The sequence below is a fragment of the Rhynchophorus ferrugineus genome, unplaced genomic scaffold (genome assembly GCF_030347505.1).
Source record: "Rhynchophorus ferrugineus isolate W39M unplaced genomic scaffold, kcgeb_rfMv2 rfM1, whole genome shotgun sequence".
In the NCBI taxonomy this organism is placed as follows: domain Eukaryota; kingdom Metazoa; phylum Arthropoda; class Insecta; order Coleoptera; family Curculionidae; genus Rhynchophorus; species Rhynchophorus ferrugineus.
The window spans coordinates 24,277,255-24,298,978 of NW_027472580.1; the positions used below are offsets into that span (position 1 = coordinate 24,277,255).

Here is a 21,724-nt window from a genome sequence, read left to right on the forward strand (position 1 = left end):
ATATATTACAAAAGAGATGGGTTTTATTGACTCGGAATATGCATGTTATCTGAAAGATGATACAAGATTGTGGACAACTTTCGTATAATAATACTTTAAAATTTAAAGAACAATGGATTTTTAAATTTGCATTCCTACAGCATAAATAAAAAGTATCCATTAAAAAGAATTTCAAAAAATATAAGTAACGTAAAAGAAAAGAAATAAACAATTAAAATGGTGTTCCGGGTACTATTTGGAATGCGAAATTATTCACTCATTTATCATTCAGTATTTAAAATAAAATGTGACAGTCATGAGTATAAGCAGCCTTAATTAAAGACGACAATAAAACTTCCTTTTGTGATTATCGAAATGTTTCTCATTATTGTCTTATTGTTATATTAATATAACGAATTTTGAATAATATTCCGTATTTATATTTCAATATAAAAAAGTTAAAATAAAAAATTGGGTAATCATTTTTTCCTATTTTTTAAATGTTCTTTCAATACTCCGTCAAAATGATACATTTTTAAAACTATTGTCGTAGGTGTTAACTGATCAAATTCGCCATTATTTGTGAGGTTTTAGAGAGACATTGTGTATTTTATTTCTTATAAAGGATGGTTAGAATATTGATTTAACTTCGTCGTCAATGAAGAGATTGAAAAACTGAAGCCTAATGACATCTAAATCATCCTAAGCGATGAGGCTTATTTTCTCTGTAATGCCTTTGTTCATCATCAAAATTTATGCATTTTGGTTATAATTAACAATACATTTCATTACAATACATTTTTTATCAAATAAATTCTTGGGAATGATTAAAACATAAAAAGACATTATACTGATTACCATATAAACCAAAGCTTATGGATTATATATAGATTTTGAAGGGCGCCTTTCACATGTCAGCAATTGCTTCAACGGACGAAAAGAAAGAGCTTTTTGGGTTGTGCGGTTACTGGAGATGAAAATTTGCTTCCACATCTAGGACGAAGCCAAATAATAATAGCGTAAATGTATTATTAGGTATATAGCGGTAGGTACCAACTCAGCATAATCTACTACGAGTTTAAAATAGGATGAGACGGTTACCAGATCATAGAACTCAACTTATGCGTTTGAGCCAGATATTAAAGGCAAAATGGCCGCCATATCAAGAAGATCTTGACAATGTAATCTTATTACATAACAGTGACCTCGAAACAATTAGCTCGAGAACTTAAAAGTTAACCCTGAAATGAATAAAAATAGATATCTAACACTATACGCCGTATTCTTCAGATATTGCTCCTTCTGATTATCATCTATTCCGGACAATGGTTAAAAATTGAATTGATTCTTGAATATATTCCAAAGGAGATGGTCTTTATTGACTCGGAATGTTATCTGAAAGATGATCCAAGATTGTGGACAATGCCGTAGAGTATTTTCATATGCATTCCGATGGTAGAAATAAAAAATATCCATTAAAAAGAATTTCGAAAATTTAAGTAACTTATTAAAAAAATAGATAAACAATTAAAACAGAGTTCCGGGTATTATTTGGAATGCGAAATTATTCACTCATTTATCATTCAGTATTTAAAATAAATTATGACAGTCATGAGTATAAGCAGCCTTAATTAAAAACAACAATAAAAATATGATATGATTATGATAATCGAAATCTTTGAAATAACGAATTTTGAATAATATTCGGCATTTATATTTCAATATAAAACAATTAAAATAAAAAATTGGGTAAGAATTTTTTTCCTATTTTTTAAATGTTCTTTCAACACTCCGTCAAAAAGATACATTTTAAAAATTATTATCGTAGTGTTAACTGACAAAGAAGGTAGATATGGTACGGCTAATATAACATTACAACCAATCTGATCAATTCGATCAATATCTGAAAATATATTCAAGGGTTTTCAGAGAAAGCAAAGAGGTCGAGGATCTCAAGCATTTCCCGAGTAATTCTAGTACGTATTTCCTCGATCATCGTTTTTATCGGTCGTTTTTTATAAATCATTAAAGGTAACTCAAAAAGTTTTGTTATTCTATAGGAGATGACGCCATTAGGTTCATCATTTTGTTTTTATAGAAATGGTATACTTATTTCAAAAACACATGTGAAATTTCATATAGATCTGCCAATTCATTCGGAATTTACAACTGTTGAAAGTTATTTATGTGATTAATATAAGCAATAAAATTATTTTTGATGGGAATGTTTTGGATATTAGAAACATAACTAGAAAATACATAAGCACACACACAAGTACAAATTTCTTAGTACCAAGTTCAAGTGTTCTACGTATTATATCAGGCCTATAAATTAATTTTCAACTAATTGGAACAGATGATGTTACTCTGCATTAAATCGCATTAGGTACATTTGGAACTAATTGCATATTGTAGCCTCACTCAGAATTCATTTTTCAGTATTATCGAAGTGTGAAGTATTATCAGTGCACTGAAAATGTATGTATGTATACCTAGTAAATCACATTTGCGGGAATATTTACTTTTTTACTTCTATTCGAAAAAAAATGGTTGAAGGTCATCGGATGCTGTGTGAAGCTTGTGGTAACCATGCTTCATCGATTTTAACATATCATTACTGATTTCGACGTTTTGAAGGTGGCCTTTTTGACAGAAGAGAAGAAGTACGTTCTGGACAGCCAAATATTTCAAAATGATGATCCATGTAAAGTGCAAGAAGAATATGCAGAGTTATTGGGACTAACACAATAAACTATTTCTAATAGCTTAAAGAACATGTGAATGATCCAAAACCTTGGTCGTGTGTGAAATGTTACCTCAACGGTATAATCTGAAAGTTTTTTCCATGATGTTGTTACTGGTTATGAAAAGTGAGTGCATTTGAAATTTGAGTCTACAGCCACACTGTGATCAGTTTCTTTGGATACAACAGATAATTTCGTCATGCTGTGTCTCCAAACTGGAAAAAAATATTAAAGCTCTGAATTGTTTTAATTATTGTAATAATATAGGCCAATAGGCTTTAATAATTTGTGAGAGAAATCTTGATTTACAAGAGAAAATAATCAATGTAAACAACTCAACACAACATAATTGTTGCAATATCGACCATGACTATAAGATTTAGCTCTTTCACACACTTTAGTTAGATTTTGAACTGTTATTACACCTCAAATGGTTTTTTTATTAACAACACTTTTCAATATTTTGTTTTGAAACCAATTATGTTAAAATTGCATCTTGATACAATTCTATATCTGTATTACATATGTTCATATGAGTTTGAAGAATTATTTATATAACAGTACTTTCATATTGACATATAAATGCAAAATTTCTTCTAAATAGCTAGAAGATTTTTATAAATGTAATATCGACTTCTTATTTTTTCTTTTTTACATGATCCTTCGCTTCCAGTCTCACTATTAAATATTTTTCTGCGTTAGCGTTTGGTACTTCGATATTATTTATTCTGATGAACTGATATGGACAGATTAGTCTCATTCGAATTGATGCTCCATTCTCATGAGTTTATTATAATCCCTTATGTTTAACTCTGAAGCTTCTGTTCGAAATATAAGAATTTGTACAATTCTGCAAACTGTGTAACATTTTACTTAATCCCTTTTGGCAATATCTTAACAAAAGTCAAAGTTATATCTTGACAAACATCATAATATTTTTTCTTCATATTTCCTTTCTATCCGTAATCATATGACTTTATATTATGATTTTGATTTATAGATTGTTAAAGCCAAATTGATGTCTGCAATTATCCTGTTATAAAACTGGCTTCAATCTTTTACTAGATTTTAAATATTTGATTTCCTTTAACCCGAAGCTGCTTTAAAAGTCTTATGTAACCAAGTTTTATCCGGCAGCTTTCTCATTTGTTATGTTTTTTATATTTTATTTCAGTTGCAATTAAGTTTGAAGTAGTAAGTCTAATAGAGGTATATTTTACGGTAATGACCTGCCAGTTAGGTGCGCTTTCACCCTTTATTCGATTGTAAAATCATTTCGATGTTTTTTTCATGCATAATGTCTAAGCTTTTATTTATAGTGGTACTATATTAAAGTAAGTTTACATCCAGATAATCTGATTTAATGATCTATTTCTTGGGATAATTCCATGCGTGTTATTAAATATTGTTAACTAATTTCTCTGCTTGTTTGAATAGTTACAGAGAGTAAAGAAGAGTTGTAGTTTAAAAATTGATAATTTAAAAAGAAGGATTTGAGAGTGATGAGAATACATATCCCAATCCTTCTTAATATAAATTATAGGCACATTTCAAAAAATACTGTTCATTTGACAAAGAGATAAGGAAGCAGTAAAGCAAGCATAGTTTTTTAATCTTCAAAAACTTCAACTGATCTTCCGAATACTCGCGTACTCTATATAGGCTGACTATCGTTACATAATAAATGTCTATTGACATGATATTGGAACTTTTTATATTTTTTAACAATTATTATTATCTTATTATTATTATTAATTTATTAACTTAAAAAGCAATCAACAGCTGTGTCTAAACTGAACTACCTTTTCCATAATAAAATTATCCTTTTTGCAACCAAAATCCTATATTTTATAGCTAAAGTATGATCACTAGAAATATTCAACATCGTCATCAGCAAAAAAAGTTCTTTCAAACGCCCAAAAATGACTGCACAATTCAAGTATAAAAAAGCAATATTAATTTTGTGAATAATAACGGTTGTTTAAAAGCTGACCTCATTGTTGACAGGCAATATAAATTCCAAATCTAAAATATTAATATATAATAATGTAATATAAATAATATTTATAAAAAAATAATATTTAAGTTGTTTAAATTTATTGTTAATTTAGAAGATCTATGTGTTCATTTATAAACACAATAACTACTAATTCAATTAGTTCTGCACAATGCGTGTTAATACTACATTTAACTGTTTGTGAATCCTAAATGCCTAATTATAAACCAATAACAAGGTTATTGATGTAATTTTAAACAAATAGTAAGATAATAAGACAGTTATTTTAACTACTAACGCTTCGTATATTTTAAGGAGCCTAAAATGTATTTTAATACAATTCTTTAAACAATTATTAATAAAATATGTATTAAATAATACTAATTTTTAATGAACTTAATAAATACATATTACATTATCATTGTTTAAATATATTTTAGAAGATCCTTGATGCACTCTGATTGCAATATCCTCAGGCATATTTATGGACATAACGACCATGAAGCTACTTAATATCAAAACAAAATAGAGAGTACCGGCTTGCTATATGTAATTTTCGCGATTACATATATATATATATATATATATATATATATATATATATATATATATATATATATATATATATATATATATATATATATATATATATATATATATATATATATATATATATATATATATATTATGCTTATAACATGTATAAAGCGTATAAATCAATTTTAAATATTTCTTTTAATTTGAAATATTTCACTCAAAATATTGTGAATTTTTAATCGCTACTTGTTCTCATCTTTTAGACAATGTACAGATTCGATCTATGTATGTTTTGAAGCTTTCCACGAATCCATCCATTTTTTTGGTATCTTCAGAAGAGCAGAAACATTGCTTAGACGGGACACAACTAATATGCCGGAAAAAGTGGTGATCAGAAAGAGCAATGTCTGGAGAATACGGCGGGTGGGGTAACACTTCCCATCTTATGGTTTCCAAAATTTTTTGCCGGTTTTGCAACATGCGGTAGAGCGGAGTCATGCTGAAAAATAACATTATTGTGTCTTTCCTCGTATTCCGTCTGTTTTTCATATGGTTCTTGGCTCAAATGCATTAATTATAATTGAGAACTCGTGTTCAATTGTGTTTGGCTGTCCAGAACTTTTAATTTTTTATCTTCGGTGTCAAAATGACGTCTTTTTAAACTTCGAAAAACTATTCGTATGTTAAAATCAATGGAGCATGGATATCATAAGCTTCAACAACATTCGATGACCTTCAGCAGCAGTTTTCTTTAAATTGAAGTAAAAAAGTAAAACTTGCCGCAAATTGATTTACCCGTTTCAGACATTTCCAAAGCACTGAAAAACATTTTTATTCACACTTCGCCGAAATGATACGTAGTGAAAACTGAAATCTCTTAGTAAGGTTTCAAGATGAAATTGGTTGCACATGTATCCGATTTAATTAAATTAATTTATAAGCTTAATATTTTTCGTCCAGCATAAATAAGCAACATGATCATGGAATATTAATAATTTTTTTTAATATTTAAGAAAATAACCTCATTACACCAACGAAAAGATCAACAGAAGTTTAGTTTCGTGCTCTTTATTTATAAAATACTAGTTGTCACAAATTGCTTCATACAGGTTTTTGAAGCACAAATACTGAAGTGCTACCAACCACATACCAAATAAAACCAAACAGCAGAAGTACCAGCATGAGGGCGCAATTATTCGTAATAGACTCATTGTTTATCAATGCCATCTTGAAATAATAGCCGACTATAGGAGAGAGTATCTAGTTCTCAACCAAGATACTAGTATTGATGTCGTAAGAGTTCAGTTGACGAAAATTCTTCATGAAATCTGTTCTAGTCTCGTATATTGTTGGTCATCAATTTTCAAGCTTTCTATGGGCTTTACAGGTGTCTTCTTAGAGGAAATGCTCATTATATTTTCCACCTGATAGGTCGATTTCACCAAAGAAGTATGCGAAGGATGCGTACACCTTCCCTTCAACCGGCATGCCCAATATGATAAGCGACTCTTAATTTATTCCTTAATAGTGTATTTCTAATAGTAGCTTAGATATATTAGAATGTCAAAACATCGAAGTCAGATACAGAAATATTAGCAAGATAAGTATTCAAAAAAGCCATAGTTATGGTAATATTTCCTTTCCTCTATACAGACTCCAATGCTTCTCATTTCTCAAGTCATATGTCTCTGCAAATATATCCTAACATTTCTACAAAAATAAGAATATTATTTTTAATAACCTCAACACCCGTCTCAAAGAACATCAGACCACATACGTCACCCACTCCAAGAGTAACTAAATATAAAATATTGGAAGCAGTAAATTATTCTAAAAAAATCAATTCTAAAAAATATTTTCCACAATAATCTCTTTCATATTGCAACAAATTTACTGCCTGAAAAAGTACCTGTTCCGTAACTACAAGAAATATGCAATAATGTATTCCGTTATTCTATGTATTTGATAAATATTGCCATCAAACTAATATAAAAAAGGTTTTCCAATATAGACGTTGAGGATTATTTTGAAGGCAACGATCAGATACATCGAGAAAGAGAGTGGTGTCATAAGACTCTAAATTCACAGCACAATCACCGAAAAATTAATAAAATCAATTTCCGGCATCTGCAACTTGCAATAGTAAACAAATGGGTTCATTGATATTGGCAAGGAAAAGAGTATCTCTCCAGAAATTAATACACCTTTGGCATATCTTTTGGGTTGCTTGCATAACTTTGTCTCGCAAATTGCTTACTGGAAGACCGAAGAACAAGGTTAAAACAATTACCAACAAACATTGATTTTTGGTATCAAAACGTTTAAGCCATACTCAACAAATGGATGAGACATCAAGGACATGACGTCAGAATAACGATAGAAAATCAGCTAATCGGAGGGCAATTTGGATCTTTGGATTGCTATGGATTTAACAATTTAATTTGCAATTTCGGAGCCTCATATAGGTAGTAAAATGATAATTTAATAAAATATATGTTATTAATAAAGCGCATAGTATATTTAAATAAAGGCTTTGAGAACTTGCCTACAAATATATACATACTTCCAAAATAGTTCTTGGATCGCTGACGTATTGCAGTGAAAGGAATGAAGTGAGAAGAAATAATCGAGTACGTTTCTTGCGTTAAATTTGTACATTAGATTTAAATGTATCATATCTACTCTACTTGAATTATTGTAATGCCCTTTATGATGTAGATAAATATACATAAAAAGAAACTAAAATATTTCTTTAAAAAATCATTGGAAACTTCTGCCTGACTACGTGTAAAAGCGAACATATAGCGGTCCTAAATATGATTAATAACAGTCAATTAACATAATTATGACTTCGAATATATTGCCAATTGCAGTTTGTTAATTCGTTTTAAATTCAGAACGGAATTTTGTTTGTCATTTTATTCTAGTAGAAAAATATGCAATACTGTATAATGCGCCGAAACACGTAACCGAATCAACCTATAAAATATGCATGTTTGTAAATATCTACAAAATTCTCTAAAATATTAATTATACTAAACAGAGGTTATAAACTGAGAAGCCTTGTTTTGGATTAAATGTGTCAAAGCCAATAAATAGTCAGAGAAACAGACTGCATCTCTAATCAGTTACTTCGAACAAGAAGCAGAAAATGTGTTTGGCAGGTAAGTATTGAAACTATTAAGTATTAAGTTGCTGAGGTTTATATTGGAAATATTTTTAACATGTTGCAGCTGCACTGTATATTAATATAGACACATATCAATTTACCCTAAACATATTACGAATATTGGAGCATATTGAGCAATGCGATGCTTAAATCAGATAAATATAGAGGTAGAGGAGAGTCGGTAGAATTTTGCAAGAAAAATGTATACAGGTAGTAAGAGCAGAAACTAGGACATATACTAATATTAAAATGACAAAGACAGGTGAGATGGAAACGTATCATTGAAGGAAACAGGAACTTATTTTTACTTATATTTTAGTTTCATTATTATTTTACATCAGAGTTTTATTATATGTCAAAACCAACATGAAGTAAAAATCGAAGTTGATGCCGAAAATTGCGACGATTTGGCATCATATATTTTAATGGCGTGCGTTCACTACTATTTCCAGGGTACTACGAATAAAGAGTTATTTGCTATGTTAGATTTCTATAGCACAATTCTATCTATATATAGATGCACAGTATACCCCTTTAGGTTCCAAACATTTTCATCCATATAATTAACAATCTACGGAGCTATTTATAAACACACCAATGATGGACTTATTTGATACTTTAATAAAATAAAACTGCACTCCTTTATACTATGATACTTCTTGGTCTTTGTTTGATGTAAACATCCTCAGGGGTCCCCTGATAAAACAAAAAGAAATAATAACAAGGCTACTGACGTAATTAGGAAGCAAATGGACACAATATAAAATTGAAAGATCATTCAGCGAAACGACCAATCAGATCTACGTCACATCAAAATCCCGAAAGACTAGTTGCGAGTGGTCGAATATAAAATAATAAAAAAACGTCCACGTTTATCCTTCATTATGAAGAAAATGTTGAATTCTTTGACGCCATCGCTATATTTTATCGTATCCAATACATTAATTCTGTATATAAAACTGATCAAACTTCAGAGTTTCAAATGAATAACACATCGATGTAATTAAACATGTCAGTCACTAAACAATATCAAAATTTAATGAAGAATAATCTAATCACTTAGAGCGAATAAAACTGCAACTGCAGCTATTTCTAAGGAAATTTGATCGCTCCTTGTAATAGACGTAAATAAAGAAAAACGAGCAGGATCAACCAACCTACGACCTACAAGCATTTCCGACATAAAAAATCGATTGTTGGCCCGACTGCCTGCCTCTCTCTCACTCACTCTCTCTCTCTCTCTCTCTCTCTCTCCGTATGAAATCGCGCTAGCCCAAAACTTCTAAGGTACCACCATCCTCGCGAAATCTCTTCGAATGTTTGGCGACACCCTCGCGAACAGTCGTACCGCGACAATCGTCAACAAAACGTCACGTGATTGCACTAAACAAAATACCGCACGATTTGAAACAGCCGACCAGTACCACGAGCAGTCGCTGCGCTGGTACCGAACGACCAACTAGGTGCATTTTCGACAAATACCAGTCTATCCTGGCAAAAAATACATGCATAACGTGGTACCAATCGATATCGATCCATCGAACCATTTAAAGAAAGTTCTTTAGGTGTTTTTGGCACGGACTTGGGTTTCATTGACATTGTTTCAACGTTTTCTATTTTCTATAATTTTACATTCGATCTCTCAACTATTTTAAATTTGGTGTTTATATATTTTAAGTGATTCAGCCTATTTGAAATTATGGTGCAGGACAAAGATACGGCCAAAACACTGGGGTAAGTCTATAAATTCTTTCGCTTTATATTTCATTAATATTATCTTGCTGTTACAATAAGTACTCTTATAAATATATACGGTCAGACAGACAGAAACAATGACCTTCATATTTTGCTTTCAAAAATTGACTAAGCATTTCAGATTGGCCCCTATTCAATTTAACACAAAGAAATCAAAAATTGTATTGTTAACAATGTTTATTTAATTTTAAATTTAATTATGAGAACGTATAATTATCGTACTTGTAGACATTAATAATAAAATAACAAGAACACAAAATAAATCAACATTATATTAGAAAAATTAGTAAAACTGTAATTCCACTAAAAAAACCATTTCTCACTTTGTAATAATACCAAAGCAGGTAGACCAATTATGTAAATATGCTTATTGTTATAAACTAAATGTTTATAATTCTAAATAACGAATGAATGTAAATATGCATTAAATTTGTAGATTCCTCTGCATTCATTGCAATTATTTATAATATGATAGCATATATGTTATAAATCTTAATATGAAGATGAAATCGACCTGCTATATAATAGCGGAATACCTATAACTTAATTAACAATACTAACTTTCTGTGAAACGTATTTTACGTTGACATTACAATTAATACTGATCATTATACTGCTTCAACTTTTAAAAAATTAGAGCATATATTAAATACACATCACCAATTTCAAATTAAATAATAATAACCATAATTACTAGTTAAACAATGGATGAAACCATTTTTTCCTTAAGAAGTTTCATATAACCACTAGCAAAATAAATTAAATAATTATAAATTATGATAAATTATTATTAAAAATGAATCATATATATTGATCAATATACGACAATGTTTTAAACATTTAGTTGTTACATACAAAATATACATAGTTCCGAATAACAATTGGGTGTAAATCTGTATAAATATTAAGTCCTTTGTACTGACTACAATGATATATATCTAAATCAATTATATTAAAATTATGAATCATTATATGTAATTTATAAAGCGGAAAATGAAGAATAAATTAACATTCATAAATTGTCTGAAACGGGTAGCAGTTATTGAACAATAATGACCTTCAAATTATGCTTTCCAAAATTTACTAAATACTTCATATCGAATAATATTCGGCAAAGATGGAAAAAAATTGTATTCTTAAGTACGTTTTTAACAACGTCTAAATAAATAATTAGAACAATAAAACATAATAAATATACATCTAAGTATTTATAATGTAACAAATTTTGTTTCAACAAAAATTGCTATCACACACGACTTTATACCGGTTACCAAGCAAAAAATTACTTCTTAATATTATCTTTTTGTCGTTATAAATTAAAGGTTTATGGTTCGGAACAATGAATGAATATAAATCTGCATAAAAGTTATTGTTTCCTCTGTTTTAAACGGCATATTTGTATCCAATCAGTCAGTAATATGTTAAATTTGATGAAGCTGAATATAGAAAATTGACATGGTCAAAAAGATATAAATATGTATTTTCCAAATTAAAATAAATTTAGACTAACTTGAGCTAAAGTTGATAGTAAAATTTATTCACTCTACCACGCACGAACTTATGTGGTTTGGTTTGGTTTTTTGATTGTTTCCTGTTCGTTGTCCAATAGTTGTCTTACGCTTTCACATTAGCATGATTTATTGAACTGAACTATTGACTGGTAAATCAGTTTCTTTGATCTTGGATCAAGTATTTTTCGACCAACTAGTTCAGTTACTTAATTTTGAGTCTAGTCCGCTTAGCTTTTTTCCTGACTGCGATGATATACAAATATATATTTAAATAATACGCAAATAAATTAAACTAAAATTTTATTAATAATAAGTTCTAACCGGTCAATTGAAAAGTTTCCGGCCTGACACATGTCCATCCTATACACAAATCCATATGTTTTTAATTAGCCCTAACCCTCAAAGATGCGGATCATCAGACTTGACAGCTGTTGGATCATTAGTTTGTGAATTATAGTATTTTGAGTGAAGCAACTTTTGTTATTGTGAAAAAAATTAATGAAAAGGGATTTCGCGTGTTGATAAAATATTGCTTTTTGAAGGGAAAAATACAATTGGAGGAAAAACTTGGTGTAATACCAAGTTTCCGGACACTGCCCCAGGAAAAACAACCATCAAGGATTGGTACGCTAAGTTTAGACGTGGTGAAATGAGCACCGAAGGCGGTAAATGCAGTGGACGCCCAAAAGAGGTTTTTACCGACGAAAACATTTTAAAAAATCCACTAAATGATTTTGGATGACCGTAAACTGAAATTGAATGAAATAGCAGACACTTTAAAGATAGCAACTGAACGTTTATATCATATCATTCACGAATATTTGGGTACGAGAAAGCTCTGTGCAAAGTGATTGCCGCGCGAGCTCACTTTTAACCTAAAACAACGACGAGTTGATGATTTGGGGCAGTGTTTAAAGGCGGTAAAGAGTAATAAATCCAAGTTTTTGCATCGACATGTAACAACGGATGAAACATGGCTCCATCATTTCACTCCGAAATCCTATCGACAGTCATCCGAATGGACTGCACACGATGAACCCGCTCCAAAGCGTAGGAAAACGCAACAGTCGGCTGGCAAGGTTATGGTGTCTGTATTTTGGGATGCGCATGGAATAATTTTCATTGACTGCCTTGAAAAAGAAAGGACCATCAACAGCGACTATTACATAGCGTTATTGGACCGCTTGAAGGACGAAATCGCCGAAAAAGTGCCGCATTTGAAGAAAAAGAAAGTGCTACTTCACCAAGACAACGAACCGTGTGACAAGTAAGTGAAAACGATGGCAAAAATCCATGAATTAGGTTTCGAATTGCTTCCTCATCCACCGTATTCTGCAGATCTGGCCCTCAGCGAATATATCCTGTTCTCAGATCTCAAAAGAATGCTCACTGGGAAGAAATTTTCATCGAATGAAGAGGTGATCGCCGAAACTGAGGCCTATTTTATATACAAAGATGGTATCGAAAAGTTGGAGGATCGCTATAATTAGTGTATCACCCTTTGTGAATGTGTTTTACTATAGTAGCCGGGTACTTTTCAATTGTCCTGTTATAGTGTACATTATGTTTTATCTGAACCTACACATTAATCATGAAGCTTAAAGAACATTCTACAAACATATATCAACAAAAGTGTATCCAAAAAGTCAGAATTTTTTTTCCATTCAAATATAGAACTGGAAACACTGAAGAGGAATAGCAATATTGTTACTTTAAAAACAGTAAACATGTAACAACCTGTTATATATAATTGTAAATGTTTGTTGTTATATTACGGTTTATACAAACATAATTTATATAAAGAGAGCAGTTATGTTCAACTATAAATATACTCGGTTTGAAGCTAAACAACCATTAGACTATTTTATGCTTCGCTGGAGTTTTCAATAATATATAATATTTTTAAAAAAGTTAGAAATTTTAAAAACGATGAATAACAACGAACACTTTTTATATAAAAAATTGTAATCTAGATAACAAAAATATCCGCATTAGTTATATTGAATTTCTGCTGAATTACTTATTTATATCAAATATGTTTTTCCTTAGTACAGTTTTATAAGGTTTCATTGAATATTTATACATATAACATACAATATATCTTAGAGCAATAAAATAATTTGTAATATATAAATTAACACTGAGGATTATAAATAGATCAATAACCGAAATTGATATCTTAATAACTAGAATCATATATTAGGTTACGTTTAAATATATATTAGGCATAAATAATACTAAAATATCCTTGAAAATATGAAGTAATGTGGAAAAATGTTATCAGAGAAATTATTTAGATTCAAACGTAAAAACCTATTACATATACGACATTCTCCATATACCGTATATATTATCTTTATCATAACACACTTTCTTATATCTATTTAAAGTTTCTTTCTAATATATCTATTGATTGGCACACTATATAACATATCACATATAAATAGTAATATAGTGTGACAGGTGACAAGTGTTTAGCGATATCATAAATTATTTTACTAGTTAAAATAATGTTTCTTTGATATGACAACTTTAAAAACTATAAACCATTAGAGTTTATTGTAATATATATTTATCACTAGGAATTATAGGACGTGTGTCTCACGTCATCGGTATCAACTTGAATTATGTATTATATAGCCAATGTAACCAAAAAAAAAACTGTAAGACTTTTGAAATTAAATACAAACTTTTGTTTTTTTGTTCCAAATGTATTTTAATCCATTTGAACATATCATCTTTGTATGGTATTTTTTAAACTCATTCATGACAATGTTTTAAAAGTTGATAAATTCAATTTCCAACAAGTCCTGGAATAAATCTGACTAATATGGCAACTGGCAGTAGCGAATCTGTTATAGATAGAATTTTAGACGAAAATTTCGCGATGAATCTTGATCGTAACTTATACGTATCTTAACGTTACCTTGATTTTAGATCTATTTGGTATAATTTTTATAAAACTACATCAATCAAGAACTCTAACTCAACTAGTTTTCTACAGAGCATCATAACTCGACGACTTCCTTGTAATTTCGAATATTTGAGAAGCAAAACATATTTTTTAGAACAATATTTAGTACGAATTATTTGCTGCATTAGATCACTAATTTTAAAAACCCTAAATTACACTTTCCTTTTTAATATGCTTAAATTTATTTATTAACAGCAGTGCAAATTTGACACAAATTACCGGGCAATTAAATATACAATACAATAGTATGTTAAACAGCCGAAATAAACTACTAAGTAAATTTAACTATTTTATTATGGTTTCATTCTAGATCTAGAAGGATGCCAAATCTTTATTTAACACTGAAAATGTATGTCGATATCAATTGTATAGAATAGAATTATATTGTTATTTTTGCAATTTTTTCAATTAACTGGTTCTAAAATTATGCCCACATTGTATATATGTATAGAACATGTTCGGATTGCACTGTATTTTATCACTATGGTTAAGTTATGTTAAAAAACTACAAGGCCTCACTGTTTACCTGAGCATGAAATATTTTCTCCATTGGAATTTTAAAAGTAAATAACTATTTTCACATGAATAGTCATAAAGATAGTGCGAAGATGTTCACTTTCCTTCTGATTGATTGCAAAATTCTTCCTTGGACTGCTTCTAGTTTTATTATATTGATATGTAATAAAAATTTTGGTAATATAGGATTCTAAAAACAATTAAAACTGATCAGGTAGAGGAAATTTTAAAAAACTTAAAGGATAGTCGGAAGATTGAGGGTTTCCTGCTTTATATCCGGAGAATATATGGTCACCCACTTTTACAATTCTAAAAAAAGGTAGTAACTTGTTATAGTTGAATTCCTCATACAAGTTAACAATCAATAACGCAAACTTGTTGCAATGACTGTAATAATAATTAAGAAAGGTTGCCATATCGTACAAAATACATCTTTTTTTCTAGATTGGTTGCTAAAGCGGAGCATCAAGTATAGGAATAAAGAATTTCGAAATAAAAGCCAAAAAACTTTATATATTTGGCAACAACCGATAAAAAACAGTAACAGTTTTGTGTGGAAATTTGATAGAAAAACCTTTACTGAGATGCCATTGTCGGCGAACATTGTTAGCCATTAGTCTTGTATTTATTATTTAGTGACTCAAAGATCATCAGAATCACACAGAGCTGAAACATTATGTACTACTCAACTATCAACTTCAGAGATATATATGGCCTATTCCTCCAAAGTTAACTGAATTGAATGTCATAGCACAGAAGAATCACTAATAACTAACCAACAAGTAAGGGCAGCTATAAATATAAAAAAAGAGTTAAGATGCAATACCGATTGGATTTCGGGTTACAAACTATAAGCTTCACTGTAAAACACTGTTTGACTGTAAAACGATAGAAGAATATATAGAAAAGGCTCACACTAAGTTTCAAGTATATCGGTTCAGTAGGACTTAAGATATCATGTCCATTTCCGAAAACAATTAAACATTATAACATATAATTAACACATAACCTTGGTTTTTCAAATTAATCGAAGACATTATTGTGCTTTTTATTAACTCAAATATATATATATATATATATATATATATATATATATATATATATATATATATATAGAAGTAGAACGGATTTTCTTTTCAAGGAGTTAAGAAGACATCTAAAAAATTACCATGCACTTGATGATAAATATCGAAACTTTCATATAAAATAAATTACTTCAATGAATGATTTTGAGAAGTGGTTAAAACATTTCTCCTCTTTAGTAGGTCAAGTAGTACTTCTTATTTTAGATTCCTCTTGTACCAAAAAAAATGGCATTGAAACCGGACATAAATACTTCGAAAAATCTCTACTTATATATCTAAATCAACTTAATACCAAATTTTATTAATGGGATTACTGTTAAATAACAGAAAAAGGAATAAATTTCTGTAAGTTTGAAATTAGTTATTAATTGGTCCTTCAAATATATTTCTTTATTTTTAGTTCCATTTCATTTTTTATGTGTTTATATAATTTATTTTACATGTATTATAATTTATAATTGTTTTATTATAAAAATTATACTATATTTAATATATTGCTTTTAAGAATTTTAATTAAATTTTCTTTACAGCATACAACTTATATTATTTTATCTAAAATGACCTTTATATTACTTAAAATTGTTAAAAATATATCTTAGGTATCTTAAACAAACAATAACTTATTTTTAAAAAATTAAAGTAAATTAGATCTGTCTTGTCTCCATGTTTATCATCAAGGTTAATGAATACTAATCTCCTTTTATTCGCATTCGTTGTCTTTTCCTATTGTTAAGTTATACTATATTATCTACTCTTTATTCAACGCTCTTTTTTACAACTATTTTCATTAGAATTTTCTGATGAATTAATTATCTTATTGAAATCGGGTTACAACAGAAACCACATAATTAAAATAAAATATCAATGGTGGTGATACAACATATACAATTTACTGATTTCCTTTAATTATTTCCTGATTACATATTTTATAAGAAAAGTAAGAAATAGGAATTTTTTTGTTATATTTTAAAGTATCCTTTTTACCAACGAGGGTAACGGCTCCGAACCACGGTCTTAGGCATTAAGCCTACCGACTGGTGAGTGACCCGATCTTACCCAGCCTGGTTACTGGCGTGATTGGGATCATTTTCCTGGTCGGATTTTACACTCTTGCCTAGGACAACCACAAATATTAAACAATCACAAACATAAATTTACAACGAAGCCCCAGCAGGATTTGTACCCACGATTATCGCAACAGTAGGTGGACCGTCCTATGGCCTTTGCCATTGCGCCAACCAAGCCACCAATAGGAATATTTAATATGTATTATTGCATTATTTCCAAACACTACAGCATTAACAGTTTTTTTAACTTTCTTTTTATTTTAATATTTATTGTAATATATATTTTTTATTTATTGAAATGGAATGTAGTGAAACTTATTTTAATTTATAGAATTGTTTGTTTTAAATTTATTAAAACTATTCAAGATGGGGAAGGCGAAAGTTTTGTATATTTAATTAGCACCATTTCCAAGTTTAGTTAAAATTTTAAATATTTCCTTTATTATATTCTATTACGTGCCTTTATTTGCAAAAATGCATAGAAATTCATTACCATACTAACACATACTATATCACTCAAGTCTTAATTGAAATTAAAATAAATAAACTTCCAAAAATTATCTTTGACTTCTTCTATCTAACACTTGTTCACAATTTTCTGTATGTCTGATGAAGTTCATCCAAACCGAAAGATTGTTTACCTTTTAGCATATCCAAACAGTTCTTGCTTGTATGTTTTTCTCGATCTGCATGTCAATTGTAGTCATTCTTTGCCACATCCCATAACAAGTGGATTTGTTTGAGTATGCAGTGATAGGGAAGAAGACTTTACACTCTGTGGTCATATTGTTCAGACATCTGAACTACTGTGTATCTTTTTTCAGGCCTATTACTAGAAAAGTAAATTAAATAAAACACAATTAAACATTTTATTTATATTTACCAAATAAAAATTTCAAATAGTTCACTCTCTAATACATATTACTAACAGTTATCTATGAAATAATTGTATTAAATTATGTTTATATTAACAAAACTACTCTGTTTTTTTATACATTTCGTAAACTTAATCTTGAATAGAACTAACATCAAGATTTTTGAGAGATTTTAGATATAGTGTCCGTACTAATATTCAGTGCAACTGCAACATAATAAAAATCCCAGCAGCTTAATATTTAATGTTATCGATGCTTACCTATCTAACGCATTTCACTGGTAAGAACGGGCCCTCATTAGTTCTTGTTTTTTGCAGGCATTTGAGAACCGAACAACCTTTCCAGGCTGATTCAGTTCGAAAGACCGGGCAATATTGTATCTATTTTTAACTATAATAAAATGAGAATGAAAATATTGTCTGGGATTTAAACGAATTTGCAATCTGCAATAGACAATATATTATACATCTTGATGACGTGAGTGGACTGCTAGTTTAGACAGACTATAGGCCCTATAATAATGATTTCTCGAATAAAAATTAAAATGCTATCAAACGACAGTACTTATTAAAGCACCTAGTATACATATTCGAGCTGATTTAACTATGCCGCCACCTTTTATAAATTTCTCTTACATTGTGTGCCTTATTTTTTTAATAGCTACTACATTGTTTAACATATTTATAGCTTGTCTATATGTATATATATCTTATACACACTGGTTATATAAATAAGCACAATCACTTATAACCGTTTAGCATTTCTATATTGTCAATAAACGACGAACGTATTTTTTACTATACGATCGATTACTAAATTAACGACTATTAATATTATTACGTTAAAATTGATTTTACACAAGATCAATCTGGATTTTTTCCATCGACTACCGGGCGATTTCTCAATGATCTGTCCGGCGACACAACAATAGCGGAAAAAATGTAATACGTTGGCCACAGTTGCAATTAACTGTCGAACACGAACACTGCCACAACAATGCCGAGTCGTAATATTGCGTGAAAATTCCAATAGTATCGGGCCGCGTTTAATTTTATCACTGTTTCTCCGTGTAGGTAAACACGAAAAAAATTATTTAAATTATTTCGCGTGCCAATAGTTGTATCGATTAACTGTAATATAAGATGGTTTTAACTGGATTTCGATCGGAGTTGTACTAGAGAATATTCAATAACTTCAGTCGATCTATAAAAAATATTAATTTTGTGATTTGAAATTTTAGGTGCTTGAATGTGTAGAAATATTTGTTTGCTGTGTTTGGACTAACATCGTTTGTTTGCTCGAACATTCGATAATATTTCGTGGAAGGAATTCGTGCGGAAATAGGGAGCACTGATTGATATAAATGTCTCTATTTAAGTTGTTAAAGACTACATGTAGTCGACAGGAGGACGGGCAAGATATTAGGTTAGGTTAAGATTATGCGAAAGTGGTAACGAAATTAAATTATAAAGAGGAAGGAGATAGAGACGTCCTCTGCTCAATATATCCGGAACCGCATGGTCTCAATCTTAAAACCCAACATGGGTGTATTTGTAGTGGATTATAGATTATAGCGATCGCTATGTATTTTGATCAGAGATATTTATCTTAATAATGGTTAATAGATGGTTTGTTGTGATTTCATTGCTCCTCGGGAAAAAAAAGAAGAGTTTTCTGTGGCGTATTGTGGCTGGAGATGAACTTATCCTCTTGCCTGATAATACTCGCTCACATGTTTTAAGAGTTGTGAAGCATACACTGTTTATATCACTATGTGATAAAAATTATATCTCTACATTATCATAATTAAGGAAAGAAACCGTATAAAACGATGGAAAATATTTTGATTAATATATATCGTTCCAGATTTTCGCAATAGATGTCCTCCTCAAGTAAAACAATTAATTAATCCCTATAAACTCTCCTGAGCTACATTAGCTTATTCTAAACATTTAATCATGAGAATATAGGAATTCCCTAAATAATTAACTACGGCTGCTATTGCATCTCCGTTTGATGAAATTTATTATCCACAGATGTATTTTTAAAGATATATACAGAACAATCAAAAGTCAGAGGAAGCTAAATCTATCGAATAAGATAGATTCTGCAACAAGTAATAATTTTCATTAAATTCACACAATTTATTTTGAATATTCAGAAAGGGTACTTAAGGAAAAATAATTTTACTACTGTTAAGGGCTATTAGAATTTAGAATTAAGTATTCAAAAAGTGAAGACATCTTGAATTTATATATACTAATATATATAATATGTAATAATATATATTATATGATATATAATATATAATTTATATATACTAAGAAATATACGTTTAAAACTCTTTAAACTTAAAAAACAACAACTATATATATATATATATATATATATATATATATATATATATATATATTAATAAAATAAATAAAAAAATAATAAAAAAAAAATTTTAATGAATTATTTACTTTTGAGTGTTTGGAAGTTCTGAGTTTTCATGTCGATATTTACCAATTCCTATGTGTCCTTGCTCAGATATCGATCTTTTAATTGCAATACTCCACTTGAAGGCATAAATTACAATCAATAGCAATGTGCCTCCCCTACTAGAAACTTTTTCCTCGTAAAGAAACAACTTTTATATAGTTGATAGGAAAGTAATCGGTTTGGATAAAAATCTTTAGAAAATATTTCTTTTTTAAATAATATAGTCGTCTTCAAAAATATAATCATCTATAATTAATTGCTCCAACATTCGGCATAAGATGACTTTAGACAAGCATAGCGTTTTTGGTGCTATTTTGGATTCATTGCACTTCACTAGCTACAGTCTTGCTTATATAAAATAAAAATAAAAAAATATAAAAAGGAACTTCATCACAAAACAAATGATAATATACATAAGGAAATCCCTCGGTTGCCTAATTTCCGTAGTCAAACACTTCATCATCTTGGAGTTATAATTGTTGCGCACATTGTGTATAGAATGATTAAGCACTACGGATATTTGAAGCACCTGCATGTTTTTGTATTGAAAGGTTTATGTCATAATGTGCAGAGTGATATTGATTTTTCCAGTGTTGCTGCCGGTCTTCTACTTTCATATTTCATCTACTTTCATAAGTGAGTTCACGAATATCTATTGGCATATCCTAGTGTCCGCCTCATTCTAATTAACCTAATAAATATGAACAACTTTTTAAAAATATTTTAAAACACCTTGCACATATTGGAAACCCAAAAATATCTAACGTAAAATTAACATTAATAGAAGCCTAAACGCTATCAGAGAAACCTTAATAAATGCCTTTAGATCTACTATTTTATATATAATAAAAAGCAATTAACGTAACGTTAATAACCAGTATGGTTATAAATGAGACGTTATACACTGTATTCGATACATTTAAAAACTGCCCACAAAAGGTATTTTAAACAAAATAATGAGTTCTCCTACAACTGTAAAGCTTAACTGTACAATCAAAACTACATTTTAAGATTTAAGACAAGCCACAAAGA

The 21,724-nt window shown here is 29.5% G+C and overlaps 1 protein-coding gene and 1 long non-coding RNA gene across 2 annotated transcripts in view; both read left to right on the forward strand.

Moving 5' to 3' along the window:
• Nucleotides 1-8,245: 8,245 nt before the first annotated feature.
• On the forward strand, nucleotides 8,246-9,055 carry LOC143191445 (uncharacterized). The gene is made up of 3 exons (XR_013004507.1): nucleotides 8,246-8,420; nucleotides 8,490-8,687; nucleotides 8,745-9,055. It is a non-coding gene; the product is annotated as an uncharacterized LOC143191445 (long non-coding RNA).
• A 785-nt stretch (nucleotides 9,056-9,840) lies between these two features.
• Nucleotides 9,841-21,724, forward strand: part of LOC143206537 (sodium-independent sulfate anion transporter) — a 75,658-nt gene continuing 63,774 nt past the window's right edge. The window contains exon 1 of the mRNA XM_076419129.1: nucleotides 9,841-10,159. Within this exon, the coding sequence (XP_076275244.1) occupies nucleotides 10,125-10,159 (35 nt within the window). The 5' untranslated portion in view covers nucleotides 9,841-10,124. The remainder of the gene's footprint in view (nucleotides 10,160-21,724) is intronic.